This window comes from Mus caroli, unplaced genomic scaffold, assembly GCF_978045245.1.
Source record: "Mus caroli unplaced genomic scaffold, Mus_caroli_1 scaffold_7, whole genome shotgun sequence".
Classification (NCBI taxonomy): Eukaryota; Metazoa; Chordata; class Mammalia; order Rodentia; family Muridae; genus Mus; species Mus caroli.
The window spans coordinates 18244106-18271447 of NW_028227262.1; the positions used below are offsets into that span (position 1 = coordinate 18244106).

The following is a 27342-nucleotide window of genomic DNA, read 5'->3' on the forward strand; positions in this document are numbered from 1 at the left end:
CATCCATTTGCCTAGGAATTTCATAAATTCATTCTCATTAATGGCTGAGTAGTACTCCATTGTGTAAACGTACCACATTTTCTGTATCCTTTCCTTTTTTGAGGGGTATCTGGGTTCTTTCCAGCTTCTGGCTATTATAAATAAGGCTGCTATGAACACAGTGGAGCATGTGTCCTTCTTAGCTGATGGAATATCTTCTGGATATATGCCCAGGAGAGGTATTGTGGGATCCCCTGGTAGTACTATGTCCAATTTTCTGAGGAACCGCCAGACTGATTTCCAGAGTGGTTGTACAAGCTTGCAATCCCACCAACAATGGAGGAGTGTTCCTCTTTCTCCACATCCTCGCCAGCATCTGCTGTCACCTGAAAAAGGAAAGAAATCTCATACATATACAGAATGAAATTTGATCATATTCACTCTTTTTCTTCACTATCAAGGTTCCCCTTCATGTGCCCTGACATGTTCTCTTCTAGCCCATTTCTTCATTTACTGTAAATAGGTGGATTGTTGTAGGCTTTCCACCAGAGCAAGGAAATCCAACAGTGGCCACATCCTCAATAAACAATTGAATATTCCTTTTCCAGCACCTGTGACCTAACAATAGTAATTCCTTAAGGTCAGAGGGCCCTCCACATCCATACAGGATTTCCAATGCAGGTCTCACATGGGCAACCACAGTTGCTGGCAATTTGTGAGTGGTGGGATAGCCTTGTCATGTCCAGAAGGCAGAAAGCACTTCACAAGACTTTCAATTTCTCTGGCTCTTACATTTTTTTTTTATGTCTTCTTTGATGTTCCACGAGTCTTACTGTGTTTGGGGAAGGTGTTTGTGAAGTTGTCTGCTTTTGGGCTGAGTGCATATTCTCTTCTCATTAATACTTTTACTAGTTCTACAGCTCTGTACTACCCAGTGAATAAAGATGTTTCTCTGACTAAGGCTGAGAGCACCCAGGTCTAGGATATAAACACAAGTATTAAGCATGCAGTTTGATCCCTGATGACTTAAGTTATGGAAGAAGGTTCCATAGTAGAGCTTGTGACCTCCCCAGTCATAGACTTTGGATTTCTACTACAACACCAAACATGACATTCCACATGTGATAAAGGCCTCAACTTCAATAAAAAAGTAGCTAGTCATCTGGTAATAATGATAAAACTGGACACATCTTGCCTAGCAGGTCAGAATGGTGGCATGCAGGGATTAGTGGTGGGTAGGAAAATTCTTATCTTATCTCTCCTGCAGGACCTTCTGACCTTTTGAAAGTCAGTCCAGGGGAAAATAATTTCCGATAGGTTTATGATGGATTTCTCTATGTCCTGACATCCAATTGTGTTGTATCTTCAGCAATAGGGTGTTACCATGTAATTGTGGCTGTTAATAAAATGGTAAGGCCAATGTCAATAAGCTATGATATTCTGGAGGCCTCTATGTTCTCCCTGATCAATAATTCCCCTGAATGTATGCCCTGCCTTACACTTTGCTTTGCTTATTTTTTCTAAATTATTTTTAAATTTATTTTTATATTTACTTTTTATTAGATATTTTCTACATTTTCATTTCAAATGCTATCCCCTATCCTAGTTTCCTCTCTGAAAGCATACTATACACTCCCCCCATCCCGCTCCACGACCCAACCACTCCCACTTCCTGGCCCTGGCATTCCCCTATACTGGGACATATAAAGTTTGCAAGACCAAAGGCCTCTCCTCCAATTTATGGCTACCTAGGCCATCATCTGCTACATATGCAGCTAGAGACACAAGCTCTGGGAGTAGAGGTTAGTTCATATTGATGTTCCACCTATAGGGTTGTAGACCCCTTTAGCTCCTTGGGTATTTTCTCTAGCTTCTCCATTGGGGGCCCTGTGTTCTGTCCAATAGCTGATTGTGAGCATTCATTTCTGTTTTGCCATGCCCCGGTATAGACTCACAAGAGACAGCTATATCAGGGTCCTTTCAGCAAAATCTTGGTAGTGTTTGCAATGGTGTCAGCGTTTGGAGGCTGATTATGGGATGGATCCCTAGATATGGCAGTCTCTAAATTGTCCATGCTTTCGTCTCAGCTCCAAACTTTGTCTCTAACTCCTTCCATGGGTGTTTTGTTCCCAATTCTAAGAAGGGGCAAAGTGTCCACACTTTAGTCTTAATTCTTCTTGAGTTTCTTGAGTTTTGCAAATTGTATCTTGTATCTTGGGTATTCTAAGTTTCTGGGCTAATATCCACTTATGAATGAGTACATATCATGTGAGTACTTTTGTGATTGGGTTACCTCACTCAGGATGATGCCCTCCAGGTCCATCCATTTGCCAAGGAATTTCTTAAATACATTCTTTTTTTTTTTTTAGCTGAATTTGTATTTTTTTAATTTTTAATATTTTTATTACATATTTTCCTCAATTACATTTCCAATGCTATCCCAAAAGTCCCCCATAGCGCCCCCCACTTCCCTACCCACCCATTCCCATTCTTTTGGCCCTGGCATTCCCCTATATTGGGGCATATAAAGTTCGCAAGTCCAATGGGCCTCTCTTTCCAGTGATGGCCGACTAGGCCATCTTTCGATACATATGCAGCTAGAGACAAGAGCTCCGGGGTTCTGGTTAGTACATCATGTTGTTCCAACAATAGGGTTGCAGATCCCTTTAGCTCCTTGGGTACTTTCTCTAGCTTCTCCATTGGGAGCCCTGCGATACATCCAAAAGCTGACTGTGAACATCCACTCCTGTGTTTGCTAGGCCCCAGCATCGTCTCACAAGAGACAGCTATATTTGGGTCCTTTCAGCAAAATCTTGCTAGTGTATGTAATGGTGTCAGCATTTAGAAGCTGATTATGGGATGGATCCCTGGATACGGCAGTCTCTAAATGGTCCATCCTTTCATCACAGCTATGAACTTTGTCTCTGTAACTCCTTCCCTGGGTGTTTTGTTCCCAATTCTAAGAAGGGGCAAAGTGTCCACACTTTGGTCTTCATTCTTCTTGAGTTTCATGCATTTAGCAAATTGTATCTTATATCTTGGGTATCCTAAGTTTTGGGCTAATATCCACTTATCAGTGAATAAATATTGTGTGAGTTCTTTTGTGATTGTGTTACTTCACTCAAGATGATGCCCTCCAGGTCCATCCATTTGGCTAGGAATTTCATAAATTCATTCTTTTTAATAGCTGAGTAGTACTCCATTGTGTAAATGTACCATAATTTCTGTATCCATTTCTTTGTTGAGGGACATCTGGGTTCTTTCCAGCTTCTGGCTATTATAAATAGGGCTGCTATGAACATAGTGGAGCATGTGTCCTTTTTACCGGTTGGGACATCTTCTGGATATATGCCCAGGAGAGGTATCGCAGGATCCTCCGGTAGTACTATGTCCAATTTTCTGAGGAACCGCCAGACTGATTTCCAGAGTGTTTGTACAAGCTTGCAATCCCACCAACAATGGAGGAGTGTTCCTCTTTCTCCACATCCCCGCCAGCATCTGCTGTCACCTGAATTTTTGATCTTAGCCATTCTGCCTGGTGTGAGGTGGAATCTCAGGGTTGTTTTGATTTGCATTTCCCTGATGATTAAGGATGTTGAACATTTTTTCAGGTGCTTCTCTGCTATTTGGTATTCCTCAGGAGAGAATTCTTTGTTCAGTTCTGAGCCCCATTTTTTAATGGGGTTATTTGACTTTCTGGAGTCCACCTTCTTGAGTTCTTTATATATATTGGATATTAGTCCCTTATCTGATTTAGGATAGGTGAAGATCCTTTCCCAATCTGTTGGTGGTTTTTTTGTCTTATTGATGGTGTCTTTAGCCTTGCAGAAGCTTTGCAGTTTCATGAGGTCCCACTTGTCAATTCTCGATCTTACAGCACAAGCCATTACTGTTCTATTCAAGAATTTTTCCCCTGTGCCCGTATCTTCAAGGCTTTTCCCCACTTTCTCCTCTATAAGTTTCAGTGTCTCTGGTTTTATGTGAAGTTCCTTGATCCACTTAGACTTGACCTTAGTACAAGGAGATAGGAATGGATCGATTCGCATTCTTCTACATGTTAACAACCAGTTGTGCCAGCACCATTCGTTGAAAATGTTGTCTTTCTTCCACTGGATGTTTTTAGCTCCCTTGTCGAAGATCAAGTGACCGTAGGTATGTGGGTTCATTTCTGGGTCTTCAATTCTATTCCATTGGTCTATTTGTCTGTCACTATACCAGTACCATGCAGTTTTTATCACAATTGCTCTGTAGTAGAGCTTTAGGTCCGGCATGGTGATTCCACCAGAGGTTCTTTTATCCTTGAGAAGAGTTTTTGCTATCCTAGGTTTTTTGTTATTCCAGATGAATTTGCAGATTGCACTTTCTAATTCGTTGAAGAATTGATTTGGAATTTTGATGGGGATTGCATTGAATCTGTAGATTGCTTTTGGCAAGATAGCCATTTTTACAATGTTGATCCTGCCAATCCATGAGCATGGGAGATCTTTCCATCTTCTGAGATCTTCTATAATTTCTTTCTTCAGAGACTTGAAGTTTTTATTATACAGATCTTTCACTTCCTTAGTTAGAGTCAAGCCAAGATATTTTATATTATTTGTGACTATTGAGAAGGGTGTTGTTTCCCTAATTTCTTTCTCAGCCTGTTTATTCTTTGTGTAGAGAAAGGCCATTGATTTGTTTGAGTTAATTTTATATCCAGCTACTTCACTGAAGCTGTTTATCAGGCTTAGGAGTTCTCTGGTGGAATTTTTAGGGTCACTTATATATACTATCATATCATCTGCAAAAAGTGATATTTTGACTTCATCTTTTCCAATTTGTATCCCTTTGATCTCCTTTTGTTGTCGAATTGCTCTGGCTAGGACTTCATTTACAATGTTGAATAGGTATGGAGAAAGTGGACAGCCTTGTCTAGTCCCTGATTTTAGAGGGATTGCTTCAAGCTTCTCACCATTTACTTTGATGTTGGCTACTGGTTTGCTGTAGATTGCTTTTATCATATTTAGGTATGGGCCTTGAATTTCTGATCTTTCCAAGATTTTTATCATGAATGGGTGTTGGATCTTGTCAAATGCTTTTTCCCCATCTAACGCGATGACCATGTGGTTTTTGTCTTTGAGTTTGTTTATATACTGGATTACATTGATGGATTTCCGTATATTGAACGATCCCTGCATCCCTGGGATGAAACCTACTTGGTCAGGATGGATGATTGTTTTTTTTTTTTTTTTTTTTTTTTTAAGTGTAGTGATTTTTTTTTTGATTTTTATTACATATTTTCCTCAATTACATTTCCAATGTTATCCCAAAAGTCCCCCATAGCACCCCCCACTTCCCTACCCACCCATTCCCATTCTTTTGGCCCTGGCATTCCCCTATATTGGGGCATATAAAGTTTGCAAGTCCAATGGGCCTCTCTTTCCATTGATGGCCGACTAGGCCATCTTTCGATACATATGCAGCTAGAGACAAGAGCTCCGGGGTTCTGGTTAGTACATCATGTTGTTCCAACAATAGGGTTGCAGATCCCTTTAGCTCCTTGGGTACTTTCTCTAGCTTCTCCATTGGGAGCCCTGTGATACATCCAATAGCTGACTGTGAACATCCACTCCTGTGTTTGCTAGGCCCCGGCATCGTCTCACAAGAGACAGCTATATTTGGGTCCTTTCAGCAAAATCTTGCTAGTGTATGCAATGGTGTCAGCGTTTAGAAGCTGATTATGGGATGGATCCCTGGATAGGATGATTGTTTTGATGTGTTCTTGGATTCGGTTAGCAAGAACTTTATTGAGGATTTTTGCATAAATATTCATAAGGGATATTGGTCTGAAGTTTTCTATCTTTGTTGGGTCTTTTTGTAGTTTAGGTATCAGAGTAATTGTGGCTTCATAGAGTGAGTTGGGTAGAGTACCTTCTTTTTCTATTTTGTGGAATAGTTTGTGAAGAATTGGGATTAGATCTTCTTTGAAGGTTTGATAGAACTCTGCACTAAACCCATCTGGTCCTGGGCTTGTTTTGGTTGGGAGACTATTAATGACTGCTTCTATTTCTTTGGGGGATATAGGGCTGTTTAGATCATTAACCTGATCTTGATTCAACTTTGGTACCTGGTATCTGTCTAGGAACTTCTCCATTTCATCCAGGTTCTCCAGTTTTGTTGAGTATAGCCTTTGGTAGAAGGATCTGATGGTGTTTTGGATGTCTTCAGGATCTGTTGTTATGTCTCCTTTTTCATTTCTGATTTTGTTAATTAGGATGCTTTCCCTGTGCCCTCTAGTGAGTCTGGCTAAGGGTTTATCTATCTTGTTGATTTTCTCAAAGAACCAGCTCCTTGATTGGTTGATTCTTTGAATAGTTCTTCTTGTTTCCACTTGGTTGATTTCGCCCCTGAGTTTGATTATTTCCTGCCGTCTACTCCTCTTGGGTGAATTTGCTTCCTTTTGTTCTAGTGCTTTTAGGTATATTGTCAAGCTGCTAATGTGTGCTCTCTCTATTTTCCTTTTGGAGGCACTCAGAGCTATGAGTTTTCCTCTTAGAAATGCTTTCATTGCGTCCCATATGTTTGGGTATGTTGTGGCTTCATTTTCATTGAACTCTAAAAAGTCCTTAATTTCTTTCTTTATTCCTTCCTTGACCAAGGTATCATTGAGAAGAGTGTTGTTCAGTTTCCACGTGAAGGTTGGCTTTCTATTATTTATTTTGTTATTGAAGATCAGCTTTAGTCCATGGTGATCTGATAGGATGCATGGGACAATTTCAATATTTTAGTATCTGTTGAGGCCTGTTTTGTGACCAATTATGTGGTCAATTTTGGAGAAGGTACCATGAGGTGCTGAGAAGAAGGTATATCCTTTTGTTTTAGGATAGAATGTTCTGTAGATATCTGCCAGATCCATTTGATTTTTAATTTCTGTTAGTTTCACTGTGTCCCTGTTTAGTTTCTGTTTCCATGATCTGTCCATTGGTGAAAGTGGTGTGTTGAAATCTCCCACTATTATTGTATGAGGTGCAATGTGTGCTTTGAGATTTACTAAAGTTTCTTGTTTTTTTTTTTTTTTTTGTTTTTTTTGTTTTTTTTGTTTTTTCGAGACAGGGTTTCTCTGTGTAGCCCTGGCTGTCCTGGAACTCACTTTGTAGACCAGGCTGGCCTCGAACTCAGAAATCCGCCTGCCACTGCCTCCCGAGTGCTGGGATTAAAGGCGTGGGCCACCACGCCCGGCCTAAAGTTTCTTTAATGAATGTGGCTGCCTTTGTATTTGGAGCATAGATATTCAGGATTGATAGTTCCTTTTGGAGGATTTTACCTTTGATGAGTATAAAGTGTCCCTCCCTGTCGTTTTTAATGACTTTGGGTTGGAAGTCAATCTTATCAGATATTAGAATGGCTACTCCAGCTTGTTTCTTCATACCATTTGCTTGGAAAATTGTTTTCCAGCCTTTCATTCTGAGGTAGTGTCTATCTTTTTCTCTGAAATGAGTTTCCTGTAAGCAGCAAAATGTTGGGTCTTGTTTGTGTAGCCAGTTTGTTAGTCTATGTCTTTTTATCGGGGAGTTGAGTCCATTGATATTAAGAGATATTAAGGAAAAGTAATTGTTGTTTCCTGTTATTTTTTTTTTTTGTTAAAGTTGGCATTCTGTTCTTGTGGCTGTCCTCTTTTAGGTTTGTTGAGGGATTACCTTCTTGTTGTTTCTAGGGTGTGGTTCCTGTCCTTGTATTGGTTTTTTTCTGTTATTATCCTTTGAAGGGCTGGATTCGTGGAGAGATAATGTGTGAATTTGGTTTTGTCGTGGAATACTTTGGTTTCTCCATCTATGTTAATTGAGAGTTTGGCTGGGTATAGTAGCCTGGGCTGAAATTTGTGTTCTCTTAGTGTCTGTATAACATCCGTCCAGGAACTTCTGGCTTTCATAGTCTCTGGTGAAAAATCTGGTGTAATTCTGATAGGCTTGCCTTTATATGTTACTTGGCCTTTTTCTCTTACTGCTTTTAGTATTCTATCTTTATTTAGAGCATTTGTTGTTCTGATTATTATGTGTCGGGAGGTATTTCTTTTCTGGTCCAGCCTATTTGGAGTTCTGTAGGCTTCTTGTATGTTCATGGGCATCTCTTTCTTTAGATTTGGGAAGTTTTCTTCTATAATTTTGTTGAAGATGTTTGCTGGTCCTTTGAGTTGAAAATCTTCATTCTCATCCACTCCTATTATCCGTAGGTTTGGTCTTCTCATTGTGTCCTGTATTTCTTGGATGTTTTCAGTTAGGATCTTTTTGCATTTTACATTTTCCTTGATTGTTGTGCCGATGTTCTCTATGGAATCTTCTGCACCTGAGATTCTCTCTTCCATCTCTTGTATTCTGTTGCTGATGCTGGTATCTATGGTTCCAGATTTCTTTCCTAGGGTTTCTATCTCCAGTGTTGCCTCATTTTGGGTTTTCTTTATTGTGTCTACTTCCCTTTTTAGGTCTAGTATGGTTTTGTTCATTTCCATCATCTGTTTTCCTGTTTTTCATTAAGGACTTCTACCTGTTTGATTATGTTATCCTGTTTTTCTTTAAGGATTTGTAACTCTTTAGCAATGTTCTCCTGCAATTCTTTAAGGGATTTTTGTGCTTCCTCTTTACTGTCTTCTACCTGTTTACCAGTGTTCCTTTGTATTTCTTTAAGTGTGTTATTAAAGTCCTTCTTGAAGTCCTCTACCATCATCAGGAGATATGCTTTTAGATCCGTGTCTAGCTTTTCCGGTGTGTTGGGGTGCCCTGGACTGGGCGAAGTGGGAGTGCTGGGTTCTGATGATGGTGAGTGGTCTTGGTTTCTGTTAGTAAGATTATTACGTTTACCTTTCGTCATCTGGTAATCTCTGGGGTTAGTTGTTGTCGTTGTCACTGTTTAAAGATTGGAGCAGAAGCTGTGTTCCACTCACCAGCAGTCTCAAAATCCTGTGGCGGGTGTCGTGGGTAGCTGGCGGGTGTCAGCTGACCCTGCGCCCTAGCTACCCCGGCGCTTTTCTGACCGGAAGAGCTACATTCTTTTTAATAGCTGAGTAGTACTCCATTGTGTAAATGTATCACGTTTTCTGTATCCATTTCTCTGTTGAGGGGCATCTGGGTTATTTCCAGCTTCTGGCTATTACAAATAAGGTTGCTATGAACACAGTGGAGCATGTGTCCTCCTTACCAGTTGGCACATCTGGATATATGCCCAGAAGTGGTATTGCGGGATCCTCTGGTAGTACTATGTTCAATTTTCCAAGGAACCATGAGACTGATTTCCAGAGTGGTTGTAAAAGCTTGCAATCCCACCAAAAATGGAGGAGTGTTCCCCTTTCTACATATCCTCACCAGCATCTGCTGTCAGCTGAATTTTTGATCTTAGCCATTCTGACTGGTGTGGTGGAATCTCAGGGTTGTTTTGATTTGCATTTCCCTGATGATTAAGGATGTTGAACATTTTTTCAGGTGCTTCTCAGCCATTCAGTATTCCTCAGGTGAGAATTTTTTATTTAGATCTGAGCTCCATTTTTTAATGGGGTTATTTGACTTTCCAGAGTCCAGCTTCTTGAGTTATTTATATATATTGGATATTAGTCCCCTATCTGATTTAAGATAGGTAAAGGTCCTTTCCCAATCTGTTGGTGACCTTTTTGTCTTATTGATAATATCTTTTTCCTTACAGAAGCTTTGCAGTTTTATGAGGTCCCATTTGTCGATTCTCCATCTTACAGTACAAGCCATTGCTGTTCTATTGAGGAATTTTTCCCGTGTGCCCATATTTTCGAGGCTTTTCCCCACTTTCTCCTCTATAACTTTCAGTGTCTCTGGTTTTATGTGAAGCTCCTTGGTCCACTTAGATTTGACTTTAGTACAAGGTCATTCTTCCACATGACAACCACCTACTCTGCCAGCACCATTTGTTGAAAATGCTGTCTTTTTTCCAGTGGATGTTTTTAGTTCCCTTGTCAAAGATCAAATGACCATAGGAGTGTGGATTCATTTCTGCATCTTCAATTCTATTCCATTGGTCTACCTGTCTGTCGCTATACCAGTACCATGCAGTTTTTATCACAATTGCTCTCTAGTACAGCTTTAGGTCGGCATGGTGATTCCACCATAGGTTCTTTTATCATTGAGAAGTGTTTTTGCTATCCTAGGTTTCTTTTTTTGTTATCCCAGATGAATTTGAAAATTGCCCAATCTAATTCGTTGAAGAATTGAGTTGGAATTTTGATGGGGATTGCATTGAATCTGTAGATTGCTTTTGGTAAGATAGCCATTTTTACTATATTGATCATGCCAATCCATGAGCATGGGAGATCCTTCCATGTTCTGAGATCTTCTTTAATTTCTTTCTTCAGAGACTTGAAGTTCTTATCATGCAGATCTTTCACTTCCTTAGTTAGAGTCACTCCAAGGTATTTTATATTATTTGTGACTATTGTGAAGGGTGTTGTTTCCCTAATTTCTTTCTCACCCTGTTTATACTTTGTGTAGAGAAAGTCTATTGACTTGTTTGAGTTAATTTTATATCTAGCTACATCACTGAAGGTGTTCATCAGGTTTAGGAGTTCTTTTGTGGAATTTTTAGGGTCACTTATATATACACTACCATATCATCTGCAAAAAGTCATATTTTGACTTCTTCTTTTCCAATTTGTATCCCCTTGATCTCCTTTTGTTATTAAATTGCTCTGGCTAGGACTTCAAGTACAATGTTGAATAGGTAGGGAGAAAGTGTGCAGCCTTGTCTAGTCCCTCATTTCAGTGGGATTGCTTCCAGCTTCTCACCATTTCCTTTATGTTTGCTACTGGTTTGCTGTAGATTACTTTTTATCATGTTTAGGTATGGGCATTGAATTATCTTTCCAAGACTTTTATCATGAATGGGTGTTGCGTTTTGTCAAGTGCTTTCTCAGCATCTAATGAGATTATCGTGTATTTTTTGACTTTGAGTTTGTTTATATAGTGCATTACGTTGATGCATTTCCATATATTAAACCATCCTTGCATCCCTGGAATGAAACCTACTTGGTCAGAATGGATGATTGTTTTGATGTGTTCTGGGATTTGGTTAGCGAGAATTTTATTGCGTATTTGTGCATCGATATTCGTAAGGGAAATTCGTCTGAAGTTCTCTATCTTTGTTGGGTTTTTCTGTGGTTTAGGTATCAGAGTAATTGTGGCTTCATAGAATGAATTGGGTAGAGTACCTTCTGCTTCTATTTTGTGGAATTGCCGCAGACCCTCTGGGTCCCGTGCCTGTGTAGGAAAGAGTTCTCTCGAGCAGATGGGCAAAGAGTCGGATGGGACAGACAGAGACACACACAAGAGAGGTGTCGAATCTGAATGTAATCTCTTGGTAAAACAGGAGACTATTATATTACAGCGAATATCATAAATTGTAAAACATAACAGATACGGTACATTGAAGTTTCCCAGGTGCAAGAGGAGTGACTACAAAAGAATTTGCAGGAACCAGATAAATGTTTAGGTTATAGATAAGTGTCCCTCCAGATGCAAGAGGAGTGACTTTAAAAAGACTATGTTTACTTAGAGATAAGCGCCTACTTCAGCCCTAGCCTGGCAAGAGTTTTACACTTTGTTAATTGCTCCATGGGGTTTAAATCTTTACAGGCTTCATGAGTAATGTAGTGTCACTGACCCCGAAATTCTGTGGGCCTTGTTAAATTATATCTAATTTGGAGAATTTCCATTATCAGGATAGTATATCAAATTGCTCTGGTGTGGAATGTAGTTTGTAGTAAATATTTCTATCTCAGTGAGACTTTTAGTCTCTTTTTTGCAGATAATTGAGCTAATGGCTAGTGTTTTATTGTTTTATGGTAGAGCTAAATTAGTTACTGAATAGGTTAAGCTCCTTGCTGTTATCTGGGATCTTAGAACACTGGGAAAGGCTTTAGCTATCTTAGAATTCAATCTTAAAAGGCATTTACTATAAGGTAATGCTTAATAGAGTGCACGTGAATCTATGCATTAAACTAATGCGGTGGGAATTTGATAATTTTGGGTTCAGGAGAGAATGCCAACCTCTGGGAGAAGAATTACCATGGAACTCTGATCCTCAAGAACAGCTTCCAGGCTTTACGCCTGCCAAACTGATCCAAGCTGGAGGGTCAGACTTTCATCAGACCTCCAGGAAAAAGTTCTAGGAATTCATTTCTCATGAGCAGCTTTTTTGGCATTACTGCCTCAAGCTGGCTCCACCGGAGTACCTTGGCATGGAATAGTTTGTGCAAAACTGGAATTAGATCTTCTTTGAATGTCTGATAGAACTCTGCACTAAACACATCTGGTCCTGGCATTTTTTTGGTGGGGAGACTATTAGTGACTGCTTCTATTTCTTTAGGGGATATAGGACTGTTTAGATCATTAATTTGGTCCTTATTTAACTATGGTACCTGGTATCTGTCTAGAAATTTGTCCATGTCATGCAGGTTTTCCAGTTTTGTTGAGTATAGCCTTTTGTACAAGGATCTGATGGTGTTTTTGGATTTCTTCAGGATTTGTTGTTATGTCTCCCTTTTCATTTCTGATTTTGTTAATTAGGATGCTGTCTCTGTGCCCTCTATTGATTCTGGCTAAGAGTCTGTCTATCTTGTTGATTTTCTCAAAGAACCAGCTCCTTGTTTGGTTGATTCTTTGAATAGTTCTTCTTGTTTCCACTTGGTTGATTTCAGCCCTTAGTTTGATCATTTACTGCTGTCTACTCCTCTTTTGTGAATTTGCTTCCTTTTGTTCTAGAGCTTTTAGGTGTGTTGTGCTAATGTGTGGTCTCTCTAGTGTCTTTCTGGAAGCACTCAGAGCTATGAGTTTCCCTCTTAGAAATCCTTTCATTGTATCCCATAAGTTTGGGTATGTTGTCGCTTCATTTTCATTAAACTCTAAAAAGTCTTTAATTTCTTTCTTTATTCCTTCCTTGACCAAGGTATCATTGAGTAGAGTATTGTTCTGTTTCCATGTGAATGTTGGCTTTCTATTATTTATGTTGTTATTGAAGATCAGCCTTAGTCCATGGTGACCTGATAGGATGCATGGAATAATTTCAATATTTTTGTATCTGTTGAGGCCCATTTTGTGACCAATTATATGGTCAGTTTTGGAGAAGGTACCATGAGGTGCTGAGAAGTAGTTATATTCTTTTGTTTTAGGATAAATTGTTTTGTAGATATCTGTCAGTTCCATTTATTTCATAACTTGTGTTAGTTTCACTGTGTCCCTGTTTAGTTTCTGTTTCCAAGATCTGTCCATTGATGAAAGTGGTGTGTTGAAGTCTCCCACATTATTTTGTGATTTGCAATGTGTGCTTTGAGCTTTAGAAAAGTTTCTTCAATGAATGTGGCTGCCCTTGCATTTGCAGCATAGATATTCAGAATTGAGATTTCCTCTTGGAAGATTTTACCTTTGATGAGTATGAAGTTCCCCTCCTTGTCTTTTTGACAACTTTGGTTTGGAAGTAGATTTTATTCCATATTAGAATGGCTACTCTAGCTTGTTTCTTCATACCATTTGCTTGGAAATTTGTTTTCCAGCCTTTCATTCTGAGGTAGTGTCTGTCTTTTTCCCTGAGATGGGTTTCTTGTTAGCAGCAAAATGTTGGTTCCTGTTTGTTTAGCCAGTCTCTTAATCTATTTCTTTCTATCAGGTTATTCAGGCCATTGATATTAAGAGATATTAAGGAAAAATAATTGTTGTTTCCTATTATTTTTGTTGTTAGAGTTGGCATTCTGTTCTTGTGGCTGTCTTCTTTTAGGTTTGTTGAACGATTACTTTCTTGCTTTTTCTAGGGCATAGTTTCTGTCCTTGTATTATTTTTTTTTCTGTTATTATCCTTTGAAGGCCTGGATATGTGGAAAGATAGTGTGTGAATTTTGTTTTATTGTGGAATACTTTGTTTAATCCATCTATGGCAATTGAGAGTTTTGCTGGGTATAGTAGCCTGGGCTGGCATTTGTGTTCTCTTAGTGTCTGTATAACATCTGCCCAGGATCTTCTGGCTTTCATAATCTCTGGTGAGAAGTCTGGTGTATTTCTAATAGGCCTGCCGTTCTATGTTACTTGACTTTTTCCCCTTAGTGCTTTTAATATTCTATCTTTATTTAGTGCATTTGTTGTTCTGATTATTATGTGTCGGGAGGAATTTCTTTTCTGGTCCAGTCTATTTGGAGTTCTGTAAGCTTCTTGTATGTTCATGGGCATCTCTTTCTTCAGGTTTGGGAAGTTTTCTTCTATATGTTTGTTGACAATATTTGCTGGCCCTTTGAGCTGAAAAATCTTCATTCTCATCTACTCCTATTACCTGTAGGTTTGTTCTTCTCATTGTGTCCTAGATTTCCTGGATGTATTGAGTTAGGATCTTTTTGCATTTTCCATTTTCTTTGATTGTTGTGCAGATGTTCTCTATGGAATCTTCTGCACCTGAGATTCTCTCTTCCATCTCTTGTATTCTGTTTCTGATGCTCGCATCTATGTTTCCAGCTATCTTTCCTAGGTTTTTTATCTCCAGCATTGTCTCATTTTGTGTTTTCTCTGTTCTGATGATGGTGAGTGGTCTTTGTTTCTTTCAGTAAGATTCTCATGTTTGCATTTTGCCATCTGGAAATCTCTGGAGTTAGTTGTAATAGTTGTCTCCTGTTGGAGCTTGATCCTCCTGTGATTCTGTTAGCCTCTGTCAGCAGACCAGGGAGTCTAGCTCTCTCCTGAGTTTCACTGGTCAGAGTACTCTCTGCAGGCAATCTCTTCTTTTGCAGGAAAGGTGCACAGATATCTGGCATTTAGACTTGCCTCCTGGCTGAAGATGAAGGCCTGAAACAGGGCTTGTCACAGAAGATGTGTTGCCTCTCCAGTCTGCATGCTCACCTTCACAGACATGCAGATTAATAGTATTATAATTAATATTGGTTTTCTAAAAGAAAGATCATTTCTCCTAGGCTAGCTCTACTCCACCTGCATCTATACCCAAGCCTTAGGATTTCTGCTGTTTTTCAGTGTGATTGGTCACAGAGTTGATAAATTTGTTTGTAGCCTGAGAGTAAAATTGGCAGGTGGTAGCGTTTGGTCTGAGATGACAGAGGCTGAGATAATGCCTGCATCCAGGTTAAGAGATATTTCTGGACATTGACTATGCTTTAGAACTGTTTCTTGCTGATGGTGTGCTTGCTAGGCTCAGGTTTGAGACTTTAGTAAGGATGTCCAGTAGTCAGAAGGCTTTTATAACTCTTTTATGCAAAGGTCTTCTCTGAGATTCAATGAAATAGCTCTCTTAGATTATCTTATCTTGTATACATACATTTATTTTGGAAGGATTGGATGCATTTAGGGTGAACCAGGGGTAAACATGAACTTTGAAGATTGGGAAGGAGTTTTGAGGGTAGATGAAAATAATTGGCTAGAGTTTAAAGTTCTGTGAATGATTCATTTGTATGGAGAGCCATTCCAGGAATCTCTGGTACTTGCTGGGTGAGTTCTTATCAGGAGGGGGGGGAATTTTGTAAGTCTGCCAATGATTGCCCAACCTACCCTAGGTAGAGGATGTGGGGAGTCAAAATCTCCAAATATGGTCAAAGAAGGGGAAGTCCCTCTGATTAAAGAAATTTTCCATTTTGTTCCAAGGTCAGATGAACTGTCAGGTCATGGTAGACTTCCACCTTAATTAGGAAGGTTTCTCGACATTTTATCCAGTGGGAAGGTGCAGAAGCTTGTACATATATTACAATGGTAGCTTCTAATGAACCTACTAAACAACTGAGCCTAACTTGATTTTCTTGTGTAGAATTCTAGATGGTCTTCACCATAGAGGTAAAGTTAAGAGCTTATGATTCAGAATATGTGCTTAATGTTGTGTCTAGTTAATGTGTGCTATGATTTTTCCTCTTTACTTATGTTCAACACACTGCTTTATTGATTGTACTCATAATTACATATAATTGGTTAATGTGTATTCTCATTACCACTGTATCCTCCCTGTTCTGTTTATGCTTCACAATTCTCTTAGTTTTATTTATCTTCTCTTTCTGTTCCTCTGATAAATATAAATAATCTACTTCTCCCTGGCTTATACAGGGCTCAAGAAGAGCAAATTTTCATTGAAGATTTATCCCTTTGCCATCTCATCCCTGTGGATTTCTTTCCCTGGTTCATCTTCTCTGACATAGATTGTTAGTCTGTTATCCTGATTCAATCTCACTGTGTTTCCCAGTGAACAAATTCTGATCCTCCTGCCTCTGCTTCCCATATGCTGAGACTACAGCTGTATACCAGTGCATCTGTCTGCATACATTATTTAGTATTTGAATGATCATTTTCATAGATTGATTATTCGTCTTTTCCTAGGTATTAGGACAATGGCTGTCTGACATGTTCTGCTGTTACTTTGGAAGTCTCAGCTCTACTCTAGTCTCAGTCTGTATAAGACCAAGATGCACATCTGCTCCACATGTGAGTGTGGAGCATGAGGCTAGGTCCAGTCCATGTATAATCTTTGGTTTGTATTTCAGTCTCTGGGATACTCCAAGGGATAGTTAGTTGACCCTGTTGGGCTTCCTATGGAGCCCTTACCTCCTCAGGGTCTCTCAATTCTTCTCCCAACTCTTCCACAAGAAGTTCTAAACTCGGTTGAATGTTTGGTGGTGGGTCTCTCCATCCGTTTCAGTCAGTTGCTGGGTGGAGACTCTCAGAGAACAGTTTTCCTAAGCTCCTGTTTGCAATCATAGCAGAATATCCTTAATAATGCTAGAGATTAGTTCATGCCTATGGGGTGGGTCTCAAGTTGGGCCAGTCATTTCTGGGACATTCCCTCAGTCTCTTCTTCATCTTTCTCCCTGCACTACTTGGAGGCAGGACAGTTTGGGTTGAAGGTTTTGTGGGTGGTTTGATGTCTTTATTGCTCCATGTGAGTCCTGCCTGTTTATATGAGGTACTCATTTTTTGATTTCTATCTTAATTTTAAATTAATTTTTCACAGAAAGGAATTTTTAGTATCAATTTATCATCCTGCAGAGATTATAAAATGTTAAATACAAGGAAGTCACTTAATCACATTGTTTCAGTCAAGATTCATTAGCTCTAAGAGAGGATGGGGGAGGAAATCAACCAAAATAGCAGTATCAACCCCTCCTCTGTGACTTTACTCCCTCTATACCTGTGATGGTTTGTATATCCTTGGACCAGGGAGTGGCACCATCTGAAGGTGTGGCCTTGTTGGAATAGGTGTGACCTGGTTGGAATGGGTGTGTCACTGTGGGTGTGGGTATAAGATCCTCACCCTAGTTGCCTGGAAGTCAGTCTTCCACTAGCAGCCTTTGGATGAAGACATAGAACTCTCAGCTCCTCCTGCGCCATGCCTGCCTGGATACTGCCATGCTCCCACCTTGATGATAATGGACTGAACCTCTGAACCTGTAAGCCAGCCCCAATTAAATGTTTTTTTTTTTTTTTTTATAAGACTTGCCTTGGTCATAGTGTCTGTTCACAGCAGTAAAACCCTAACTAATACAGAAGCTGGTACTGGGAGTGGGGTATTGCTGTGATAGGCCTGACCATGCTTTTATTTGAAAGAATGTGGATTTTGGGATTTTGGATTTGGAAAGCAGTGGAATGCTTTAAATGGGGCTTAATGGGTCATCCTAGTAGGAATATGGAAGATTTTGTTGCTGGGAGTAATTTGAACTGTGTTGACCTGGCCCAAGAGATTTCAAAGGAGAAGAATTTCAGAATGCGGCATAAAGACTGGTTTTGTGGTATTTTGGTGAAGAATGTGGCTACTTTTTGCCCTTGTCTGAAAAGTTTGCCTGAGGCTAAGGTGAAGAGACTTGGATTAATTGCATTGACAAAAGAAGTTTCAAAAAAGCCCAGCAGAGACTTTGTTCTCTGGTTAAGTCTTATGAAGAGAAGTTTGAACAAGCATAGCAAGCTTAGAAAGGAAAAATATAAAATATATGGTTTGAGTATTAAAGGAGTACCAGGAAGTGAAATGGAGCAAAATCTTGTGTTCTAGGAGATAAAGATTAAGGGAGTGGGACCTTGGGGCAAGATCCTACCCAGCTAAATTAGATCCAGGCATGGTGGTACACACCTTAATCCCATGAGACAAGCATGCTGATCTCTACATTCAGGGTCAATCTACAGATCAAGAACCAGGAGAGCCAAGCTTAGGTAATGAAGGATTTAGAAAACATAAAGCTAGTGATAATGTAATAATACAAGGGGATCATGTTCTAGTTCCTGTAAGCAGCAGAACTCGGCAGCTTCAGCCATTGTGCCTCTGGCTCTAGAGTTAAGAATGGAAGGAACTACTGGGAAAATTGATGCTGGTTAGCTGGAGCTAAGGAATTAGCGGTGATTAAGAAGAGACCAGCATCGTTGAGGTGAAATCTTCTGGAAATTGTTTTCTGGGAGCACAAAGAAGCTGTGTTCCAGAGATAAGGTTGTAGCTCATGCTGCGGCTGGACTTGGTAATGTGTAAGAAGAGTCACTCAGGTGGTACTGCTTGTGAAGGAAGGAAGGGATCATGGAGAGAAGCTGAGGCTTAGCACTGTGAGAGGCCAGGGAAGCCCATTGGAGAAGGTGAAGCCTCAGCTGTAGTTGATGGCCCAGGATTGAAGGGGTCATGCAAAGGATTTGAGGCTTGGCACCCTGAAGAGAGCCTATGAGAGGCTATTGGTGAAGCCTAGTTGGAGTGGAACACCCCAGTGTATTGGAGATGTCAGTACCATGGGTTGATCACCAAGAACAGCAGCTGTAATGGAGTGGATCAACCTGAGCATAGAGTGCTACAGAGGACAGAGCTGGAAAAGTGATGCCAGTCCTTAGGAGGAGTCCAAAAGATCAAGTGGAATCCCAGACACTGAAACAAGAAGCTGTAACATTGAACTTGCCTTGGAGATTCAAAGATGTTAAAGATGCCAGAGCCATGGGACACATGCTGAGGAAAGCTGCTAACAGGGAGTGGAACCAGCCCAGGAGGAAGCAGTTTGTTGAAGTCAAAAAAGATGAAAAAGGAGTGGATATCTGAAGACCACTTTGACATCAGCCATGGAGATGCAGAGTTTGGAGTTTGCCCAGCTGGTTTCCTGCCTTGCTTTGGGGATTACAGTTAATTAAGTTGAATAAATCTCAGAAGAGACCTTGAACTTTGGACTTTTAACATTGTTGCAACTGCTATAGACTATGAGGACTTTGAAAGTTGCACTAAATGCATTTTGCATTATGCTATGTTTAAGTATGGTCTCCATAGACTCATGTTTTTGAACAAGTCTATGGGTACCAGGGAGTGGAATGTGATGGTTTGTATATCCTTGGACCAGGGAGTGGCACCATCTGAAGGTGTGGCCTTGTTGGAATAGGTGTGACCTGGTTGGAATGGGTGTGTCACTGTGGGTGTGGGTATAAGATCCTCACCCTAGTTGCCTGGAAGTCAGTCTTCCACTAGCAGCCTTTGGATGAAGACATAGAACTCTCAGCTCCTCCTGCGCCATGCCTGCCTGGATACTGCCATGCTCCCACCTTGATGATAATGGACTGAACCTCTGAACCTGTAAGCCAGCCCCAATTAAATGTTGTTTTTTTTTTATAAGACTTGCCTTGGTCATAGTGTCTGTTCACAGCAGTAAAACCCTAACTAATACAATACCTTTCTCTTAAAACACGGGCACAGAAGATCTCTGAGTGCCACATATTTATTTCTTCTTTTTATTTGTCATTGCTGCAAAAATTTTCATAGGGAAGCATAATTTAAAGTCATCTCTTAGTGATTCTGAAACTATATATTACTTGAGGACTAAAAATCAACAATGTGCAATAGATAAGAAGTTGATTTGTGATCAATTTCTATCTTTGTTAGATTTATTTATTTTTGTGTGAAGGTATACACAGTATGGGCACATGTCACAGCACATGTGTATAAGAGTGAACTTGAAAGAGTCACTTCTCTCATTCTACTCTTTAGTATCTGTGGTCTGATCTCAGATTGTCAGATTTGCTGTGAATGGTTTATACCCATTGAGCCATGCCATTGGTCCAAGACAATTGTTGTGAGTTTAGAGAAAATGAGAAACTTCTAGTGATATACTTACTAATTTTTCATATTCTCCATATTTTAGTCAATAAACTTTAACTTGAAAAAATAATGGTCTAAATCAGTATAACTTTCAAATGTAAATCACTGTGCATTATTTTTATTTGTTTTACAGTGATTCAGCAGCAAGGAATTCAGTACGTAACATAAAAAAGTGTGTATATATAAGTTCTTTTTCTACACAAGAGGAAGACTGTGCTAGAACTCATGGTTGTATTTGTGAAAAGAGATTGAATAGATTCCCTATTCCAGGGAGCTGTGCCAAGGGAAGGTAAAAATGGAATGTTTTCATCTTTGTTTGTTTCCTGTGAAGATTTATGACTACCTAACAGCTGAATCATTCATTCACAGAGCTCAATCTGCTCTGCAGAGGGATGAAGATGAAAGTGAAGAAATGTTTTCACAACAGACTTAACAGAGCAGAAGCCATCTTCCTTCCTGGTAAACAGAGAAGCTAGTGTCTGAAGAATGGACACTCTTTGCTCTAAGCTTTGAAGAATCACTCTGTTTCCTGAATTACACACAGAACAAAATACAATACTCAGACAATCACTCACATTCTTAATTGTAAGGAGCCGCCTTCACATTCGCCATTATAAGATGGCGCTGATGGCACTGACACCCGTGTTCTAAGTAGTAAACAAGCAAGCTGCGCATGTGCCGGGGTAGCTTTCCACGCCATGTGCTCTGCCTTTCCCGTGACGACAACTCCGGCTGATGGGCTGCAGCCAATCAGGGAGTGACACATCCGAGGTGGAGGACAGTCCTCCATAAAAGGGAGGGGGCTCCGCCATCTCTCTCTCTCTCTCTGGCTCTCTTCTCCACTGGCTCCTGATGGGGTAAGCAATAAAGCTTGTGCTGCAGAAGATTCCAGTTGCCCTGAGTGTGTTCTTACCAGGGGGACTCAAAAGCGCGTGCAATAAATGGTGCCGGAACCCGGGAGCTACTGCATCACGGGGAAGGAGCGGTTAATGAAGTGTTCCCGCAAAACAGACTGTTGAGAAGGATCCGGCATGGGTTCAGAACTCTTCAGCTGGGGAACGGAGCAGAACCAGAACTGTGGGGATGGGACGCGCGTTACAGCTTTACAAGGTATGTCTGGTCTTGGACTTTCTCTAGTGTTAAAAGCCCTTTTATTTCTTTTCACATGTCAACAAGCAGTTAAGATGGGGTGGAGAATTCTGGACAAAATTCAAGACAGTCTATCAGAAGTAAAGCAGGGAGAGAGAGCAGGAAAAAAGAGAAAGCATGGCGCGCCAAATAAGTATACAGGCCTTTCCACGGGTCTTGAACCTGAGGAAAAGTTAATGTCAGGGAAGAATACCTGGGGAGAGATTAGAAGGAAAGAGGAGAAAAAACAAAGGAAAAAAGAAAAGTTAATGTCAGGGAAGAATACCTGGGGAGAGATTAGAAGGAAAGAGGAGAAAAGAGACGAGTTTAAAGAGCCAGTTCTTAGTAGCTGTGAATCAGATGAAAAAATTAGCCCTTCTGAGAAAACAGACTTGGAGGAGGGAGCAGCTCGTTATGAGAGAGAAATGCGAGCTTATAGGTCAAGAAAAAAGCCAAAAGCGGCTGACAAAGGCCAGCTTGCGGCTCGGTCTCCAGGCAGTCGGCTTCAAGGTCATAGTGCACCTCCGCCCTATGCGGAGCCCCCGCCCTGCGTAGTACATCAGCCCTGCGCAGAGAGGCAGTGCACAGACTGGTTCATTTCAAGAGAGGAACAAAGGAAGATGCAACAGGCATTTCCGGTCTTTGAAGGAGCCGAGGGTAGGCGTGTTCATGCTCCAGTAGAGTACAGGCTTGCCGGCATGGCACTAACTCCTGCCGACTGGCAAATGATTGCAAAAGCCGCTCTTCCCAATATGGGCAAATATACGGAATGGAGAGTTCTATGGCAAGAGGCTGCACAAACGCAGGCCCAAGCAAACGCTGCTGCTTTGACTCCAGAGCAGAGAGATTGGACTTTTGACAGGTTCAAACCTTGGCAGCCACATCCAATGATTGGGCAGTTTTAGTTACCTCCTTTTCAGGAAAAATAGATAACCATTATCCAAAACATCCAATTTTACAGTTCGCCCAAAATCAATCTGTTGTGTTTCCACAAATAACAGTAAGAAACCCACTTAAAAATGGGGTTGTGGTATATACTGATGGATCAAAAACTGGCATAGGTGCCTATGTGGCTAATGGTAAAGTAGTATCCAAACAATATAATGAAAATTCACCTCAAGTGGTAGAGTGTTTAGTGGTTTTAAAAGTTTTAAAAACCTTTTTAGAACCCATCAATTTTTTAGAAGTGGCTGGAGTGATTAAGCCTTCCAGTAAAGTTGCCAATATTTTTCAGTAGATACAATTAGTTTTGTTTGCCTCTCCTTTAACTGGAGAAAAGGCCTCACATGTGATTCAACATTGCCTTGAGGCATGGAGTGCTTGGGGAAAACCCAAACTCCTTAAGACTGATAATGGACCAGCTTATACATCTCAAAAATTCCAACAGTTCTGCCATCAGATGGACGTAACCCACCTGACTGGACTTCCATACAACCCCCAAGGACAGGGTATTATTGAGCGGGCGCACCGCACCCTCAAATCCTATCTAATAAAACAGAAAGGGGGAGTCGAGGAGGCTCTACCCCGAGTACCAAGAGTGTCTGTGTCTACAGCACTTTTTACACTCAATTTTTTAAATCTTGATTCTCATGGCCATACCGCGGCTGAACGACATTGTTCAGAGCCAGATAGGCCCAAAGAGATGGTTAAATGGAAAGATGTTTTAAATAACAAATGGAAAGGCCCGGATCCTATTTTGATAAGATCCAGGGGAGCTGTTTGTGTTTTTCCACAGAATGAAGACAACCCATTTTGGATACCAGAAAGACTCACCCGAAAAATCCAGACTGACCAAGGGAATACTGATGTCCCTCGTCTTGGTGATGTCCAGTGCGATAACAACAAAGGGAGAGCAGCATTGGGAGATACAGAATTGGACGGCTAAATTTGAACAGACCCTTTGAAAATTGAGACTTGCCCCACGCACTTGGACCTGTCCCTGACCTAAGGACTATCTTTTCAACATTTTCCTTCTTTAAAGAATGGGTGGGGGTGGAATTATTTGGAGCTGTTCTTTGCTGTGGATTAGTGTTGCTTCTCTGATTGGTCTGTAAGCTTAAGGCCCAAACTAGGAGAGACATGGTGGTTATTTCCCAGGCGCTTGCAGCACTAGAACATGGTGCTTCCCCTGATATATGGTTATCTATGCTTAAGCAATAGGTCGCTGGCCACTCAGCTCTTGCACCCCACGAGGCTAGTCTCATTGCACGGGATAGAGTGAGTGTGCTTCAGCAGCCCGAGAGAGTTGCACGGCTAAGCACTGCAGTAGAAGGGCTCTGTGGCATTTATGAGCCTATTCTAGGGAGACATGTCATCTTTCAAGAAGGTTGAGTGTCCAAGTGTCCTTCCCCCAGGAAAAACGACACGGGAGCAGACCAAGACCCCTTTGGGTGATGAGCCTGGGAGGAGGTTTTGTGTAAAGCCCCTGTGATGGTTTGTATATCCTTGGACCAGGGAGTGGCACCATCTGAAGGTGTGGCCTTGTTGGAATAGGTGTGACCTAGTTGGAATGGGTGTGTCACTGTGGATGTGGGTATAAGATCCTCACCCTAGTTGCCTGGAAGTCAGTCTTCCACTAGCTGCCTTTAGATGAAGACATAGAACTCTCAGCTCCTCCTGTGCCATGCCTGCCTGGATACTGCAATGCTCCCACCTTGATGATAATGGACTGAACCTCTGAACCTGTAAGCCAGCCCCAATTAAATGTTGTTTTTTATAAGACTTGCCTTGGTCATGGTGTCTGTTCACAGCAGTAAAACCCTAACTAAGACAGAAGTTGGTACTGGGAGTGGGGTACTGCTGTGATAGGCCTGACCATGCTTTTATTTGACAGAATGTGGATTTTGGGACTTTGTATTTGGAAAGCAATGGAATGCTTTAAATTGGGCTTAATGGGTCATCCTAGTAGGAATATGGAAGACTTAGTTGCTGGGAGTAATTTGAACTGTGTTGACCTGGCCCAAGAGATTTCAAAGGAGAAGAATTTCAGAATGTGGCATAAAGACTGGTTTTGTGGTACTTTGGTGAAGAATGTAGCTATTTTTTGCCCTTGTCTGAAAAGTTTGCCTGAGGCTAAGGTGAAGAGACTTGGATTAATTGCATTGACAAAGGAAGTTTCAAAAAAGCCCAGCAGAGACTTTGTTCTCTGGTTAAGTCTTATGAAGAAAAGTTTGAACAAGCATAGCAAGCTTAGAAAGGAAAAATATAAAATATATGGTTTGAGTATTAAAGGGGTACCAGGAAATGAAATGGAACAAATTCCTGTGTTCTAGGAGATAACAGATTAAGGGAGTGGGACCTTGGGGCAAGATCCTACCCAGCTAAATTAAATCCAGGCATGGTGGTACACACCTTTAATCTCAGGAGACAGGCATGCTGATCTCTGCATTCAAGGTCAATCTACAGAGCAAGAACCAGGATAGCCAAGCTTAGGCAGTGAAGGATTTAGAAAACATAAAGTTAGTGATAATGTAATAGGACAAGGGGATCATGTTCTAGTTCCTGTAAGCAGCAGAACTCGGCAGCTTCAGCCATGTGGCTCTGGCTCTAGAGTTAAGAATGGAAGGAACTACTGGGAAAATTGATGCTGGTTAGCTGGAGCTAAGGAATTAGCAGTGATTAAGAAGAGACCAGCATCACTGAGGTGAAATCTTCTGGAAATTGTTTTCTGGGAGCACAAAGAAGCTGTGTTCCAGAGATAACCAAGGTTGCACCTCATGCTGGGGCTGGACTTGGTAATGTGTAAGAGTCACTCAGGTGGTACTGCTTATGAAGGAATGAAGGGATAATGGAGAGAAGCTGAGGCTTAGCACTGTGAGAGGCCAGGGAAGGCCATTGGAGAAGGTGAAGCCTCAGCTGTAGTTGATGGCCCAGGACTGAAGGGGTCATGCAAAGGATTTGAGGCTTGGCACCCTGAAGAGAGCCTATGAGAGGCTATTGGTGAAGCCTAGTTGGAGTGGAATACCCCAGTGTATTAGAGATGTCAGTACCATGGAGTGATCACCAAGAACTGCAGCGATAGTGGAGTGGATCAACCTGAGCTTAGAGTGCTACAGAGGGCAGTGCTGGAAAAGTGATGCCAGCCCTTAGGAGGAGTCCAAAAGATCAAGTGGAATCCCAGACACTGAAACAAGAAGCTGTAACACTGAATTTGCCTTGGAGACTCAAAGATGTTAAAGATGCCAGAGCCATGGGACACATGCTGAGGAAAGCTACTAACAGGGAGTGGAACCAGCCCAGGAGAAAGCAGTTTGTTGCAGTCAACAAAGATGAAAAAGGAGTGGAGATCTGAAGACTGCTTTGACATCAGCCATGGAGATGCAGAGTTTGGAGTTTGCCCAGCTGGTTTCCTGCCTTGCTTTGGAGATTACAGTTAATTAAGTTGGATGAATCTCAGAAGAGACCTTTAACTTTGGACTTTTAACATTGTTGTGACTGCTATAGACTATGAGGACTTTGAAAGTTGGACTAAATGCATTTTGCATTATGCTATGTTTAAGTGTGGCCCCCATAGACTCATGTTTTTGAACAAGTCTATGGGGACCAGGGAGTGGAATGTGATGGTTTGTATATCCTTGGACCAGGGAGTGGCACCATCTGAAGGTGTGGCCTTGTTGGAATAGGTGTGACCTAGTTGGAATGGGTGTGTCACTGTGGATGTGGGTATAAGATCCTCACCCTAGTTGCCTGGAAGTCAGTCTTCCACTAGCTGCCTTTAGATGAAGACATAGAACTCCCAGCTCCTCCTGTGCCATGCCTGCCTGGATACTGCCATGCTCCCACCTTGATGATAATGGACTGAACCTCTGAACCTGTAAGCCAGCCCCAATTAAATGTTGTTTTTTATAAGACTTGCCTTGGCCATGGTGTCTGTTCACAGCAGTAAAACCCTAACTAAGACAGCCCCTATTTTACACACTGGGGATTTGACCTCTATCTCCACTCTCATTAATATGGGTGGCCTATTGCTCTTAAATAAAAGAAAAGGGGGAGATGTAAGGAGCCGCCTTCACATTCGCCATTATAAGATGGCGCTGATGGCACTGACACCCGTGTTCTAAGTAGTAAACAAGCAAGCTGCGCATGTGCCGGGGTAGCTTTCCACGCCATGTGCTCTGCCTTTCCAGTGACGACAACTCCGGCTGATGGGCTGCAGCCAATCAGGGAGTGACACATCCGAGGCGGAGGACAGTCCTTCATAAAAGGGAGGGGGCTCCGCCATCTCTCTCTCTCTCTCTGGCTCTCTTCTCCACTGGCTCCTGATGGGGTAAGCAATAAAGCTTGTGCTGCAGAAGATTCCGGTTGCCCTGAGCGTGTTCTTACCAGGGGGACACAAAAGCGCGGGCAATACTTAATCATCACTGGGATAATCCATTTCTATAACCTATTGCTCTGAAATCACACTTAAGAACCAGGATGCAGTTGCTGTTTGTTAGTTGGTTGGTAACTTTTTTTTTTCTTTTTTTTTTTTTGGAGGTAGAAGAATTAACCTGAAAATTTTTTTATTTGCTGGAAATTATAATTTTATAACTTGATGAATAGTTGCCAAGGTATTTTAGTGAACCCATACAACCTTTCATAGTTCATGTGTTCTTATTCTCTCTCTCTCTCTCTCTCTCTCTCTCTCTCTCTCTCTCTCTCTCTCTCTCTCTCTCCCTTTGTTTGTGTTTGTCTTTCTGTCTCTGTTTCCCTGATCAATATAATTCATTTGGTGATAAATGGAAACCCCGTAGTTGCAGTGATATTTATTGAGGCCAGCTAGATGCAATGGCTCAGAGGTATAATTTATAGGTACATGAGTTTGAAGGCAGTCTAGGCTACATAGTATGTTTGTGGCCATTGTGGGCCTTAGTGTGAGACTCTGTTATGAAATATAATTATGATGATGATGATGATAATAACATTAAACTGTCCATAAGTATTTTCTAAAAACAAGCAATTTCTTTTCTTTTCTTTTTAAAGATTTATTTATTTGCTCTGTATATAGAAGTATACTGTAGCTGTCTTCAGACACACCAGGTGAGGGCATCAGATCCCATTACAGATGGTTGTGAGCCACCAGGTGATTTCTGGGAATTGAACTCAGGACCTATGGAAGAACAATCAGTTCTCTTAAACACTGAGCCATCCCTCCAGCCTCCGATTTCTTTTATAGCATCTTATTGAATGGTA

The 27342-nt window shown here is 41.1% G+C and overlaps 1 protein-coding gene across 1 annotated transcript in view; it reads left to right on the top strand.

The window, feature by feature from the left end:
* Nucleotides 1-20964, top strand: part of LOC110296324 (killer cell lectin-like receptor 2) — a 38281-nt gene extending 17317 nt beyond the window's left edge. The window contains exons 6-7 of the mRNA XM_021164979.3: nt 20177-20332; nt 20413-20964. Coding sequence (XP_021020638.1) covers nt 20177-20332; nt 20413-20476 — 220 coding nt within the window. The 3' untranslated portion in view covers nt 20477-20964. The remainder of the gene's footprint in view (nt 1-20176; nt 20333-20412) is intronic.
* The last annotated feature ends 6378 nt before the right edge of the window (nt 20965-27342 follow it).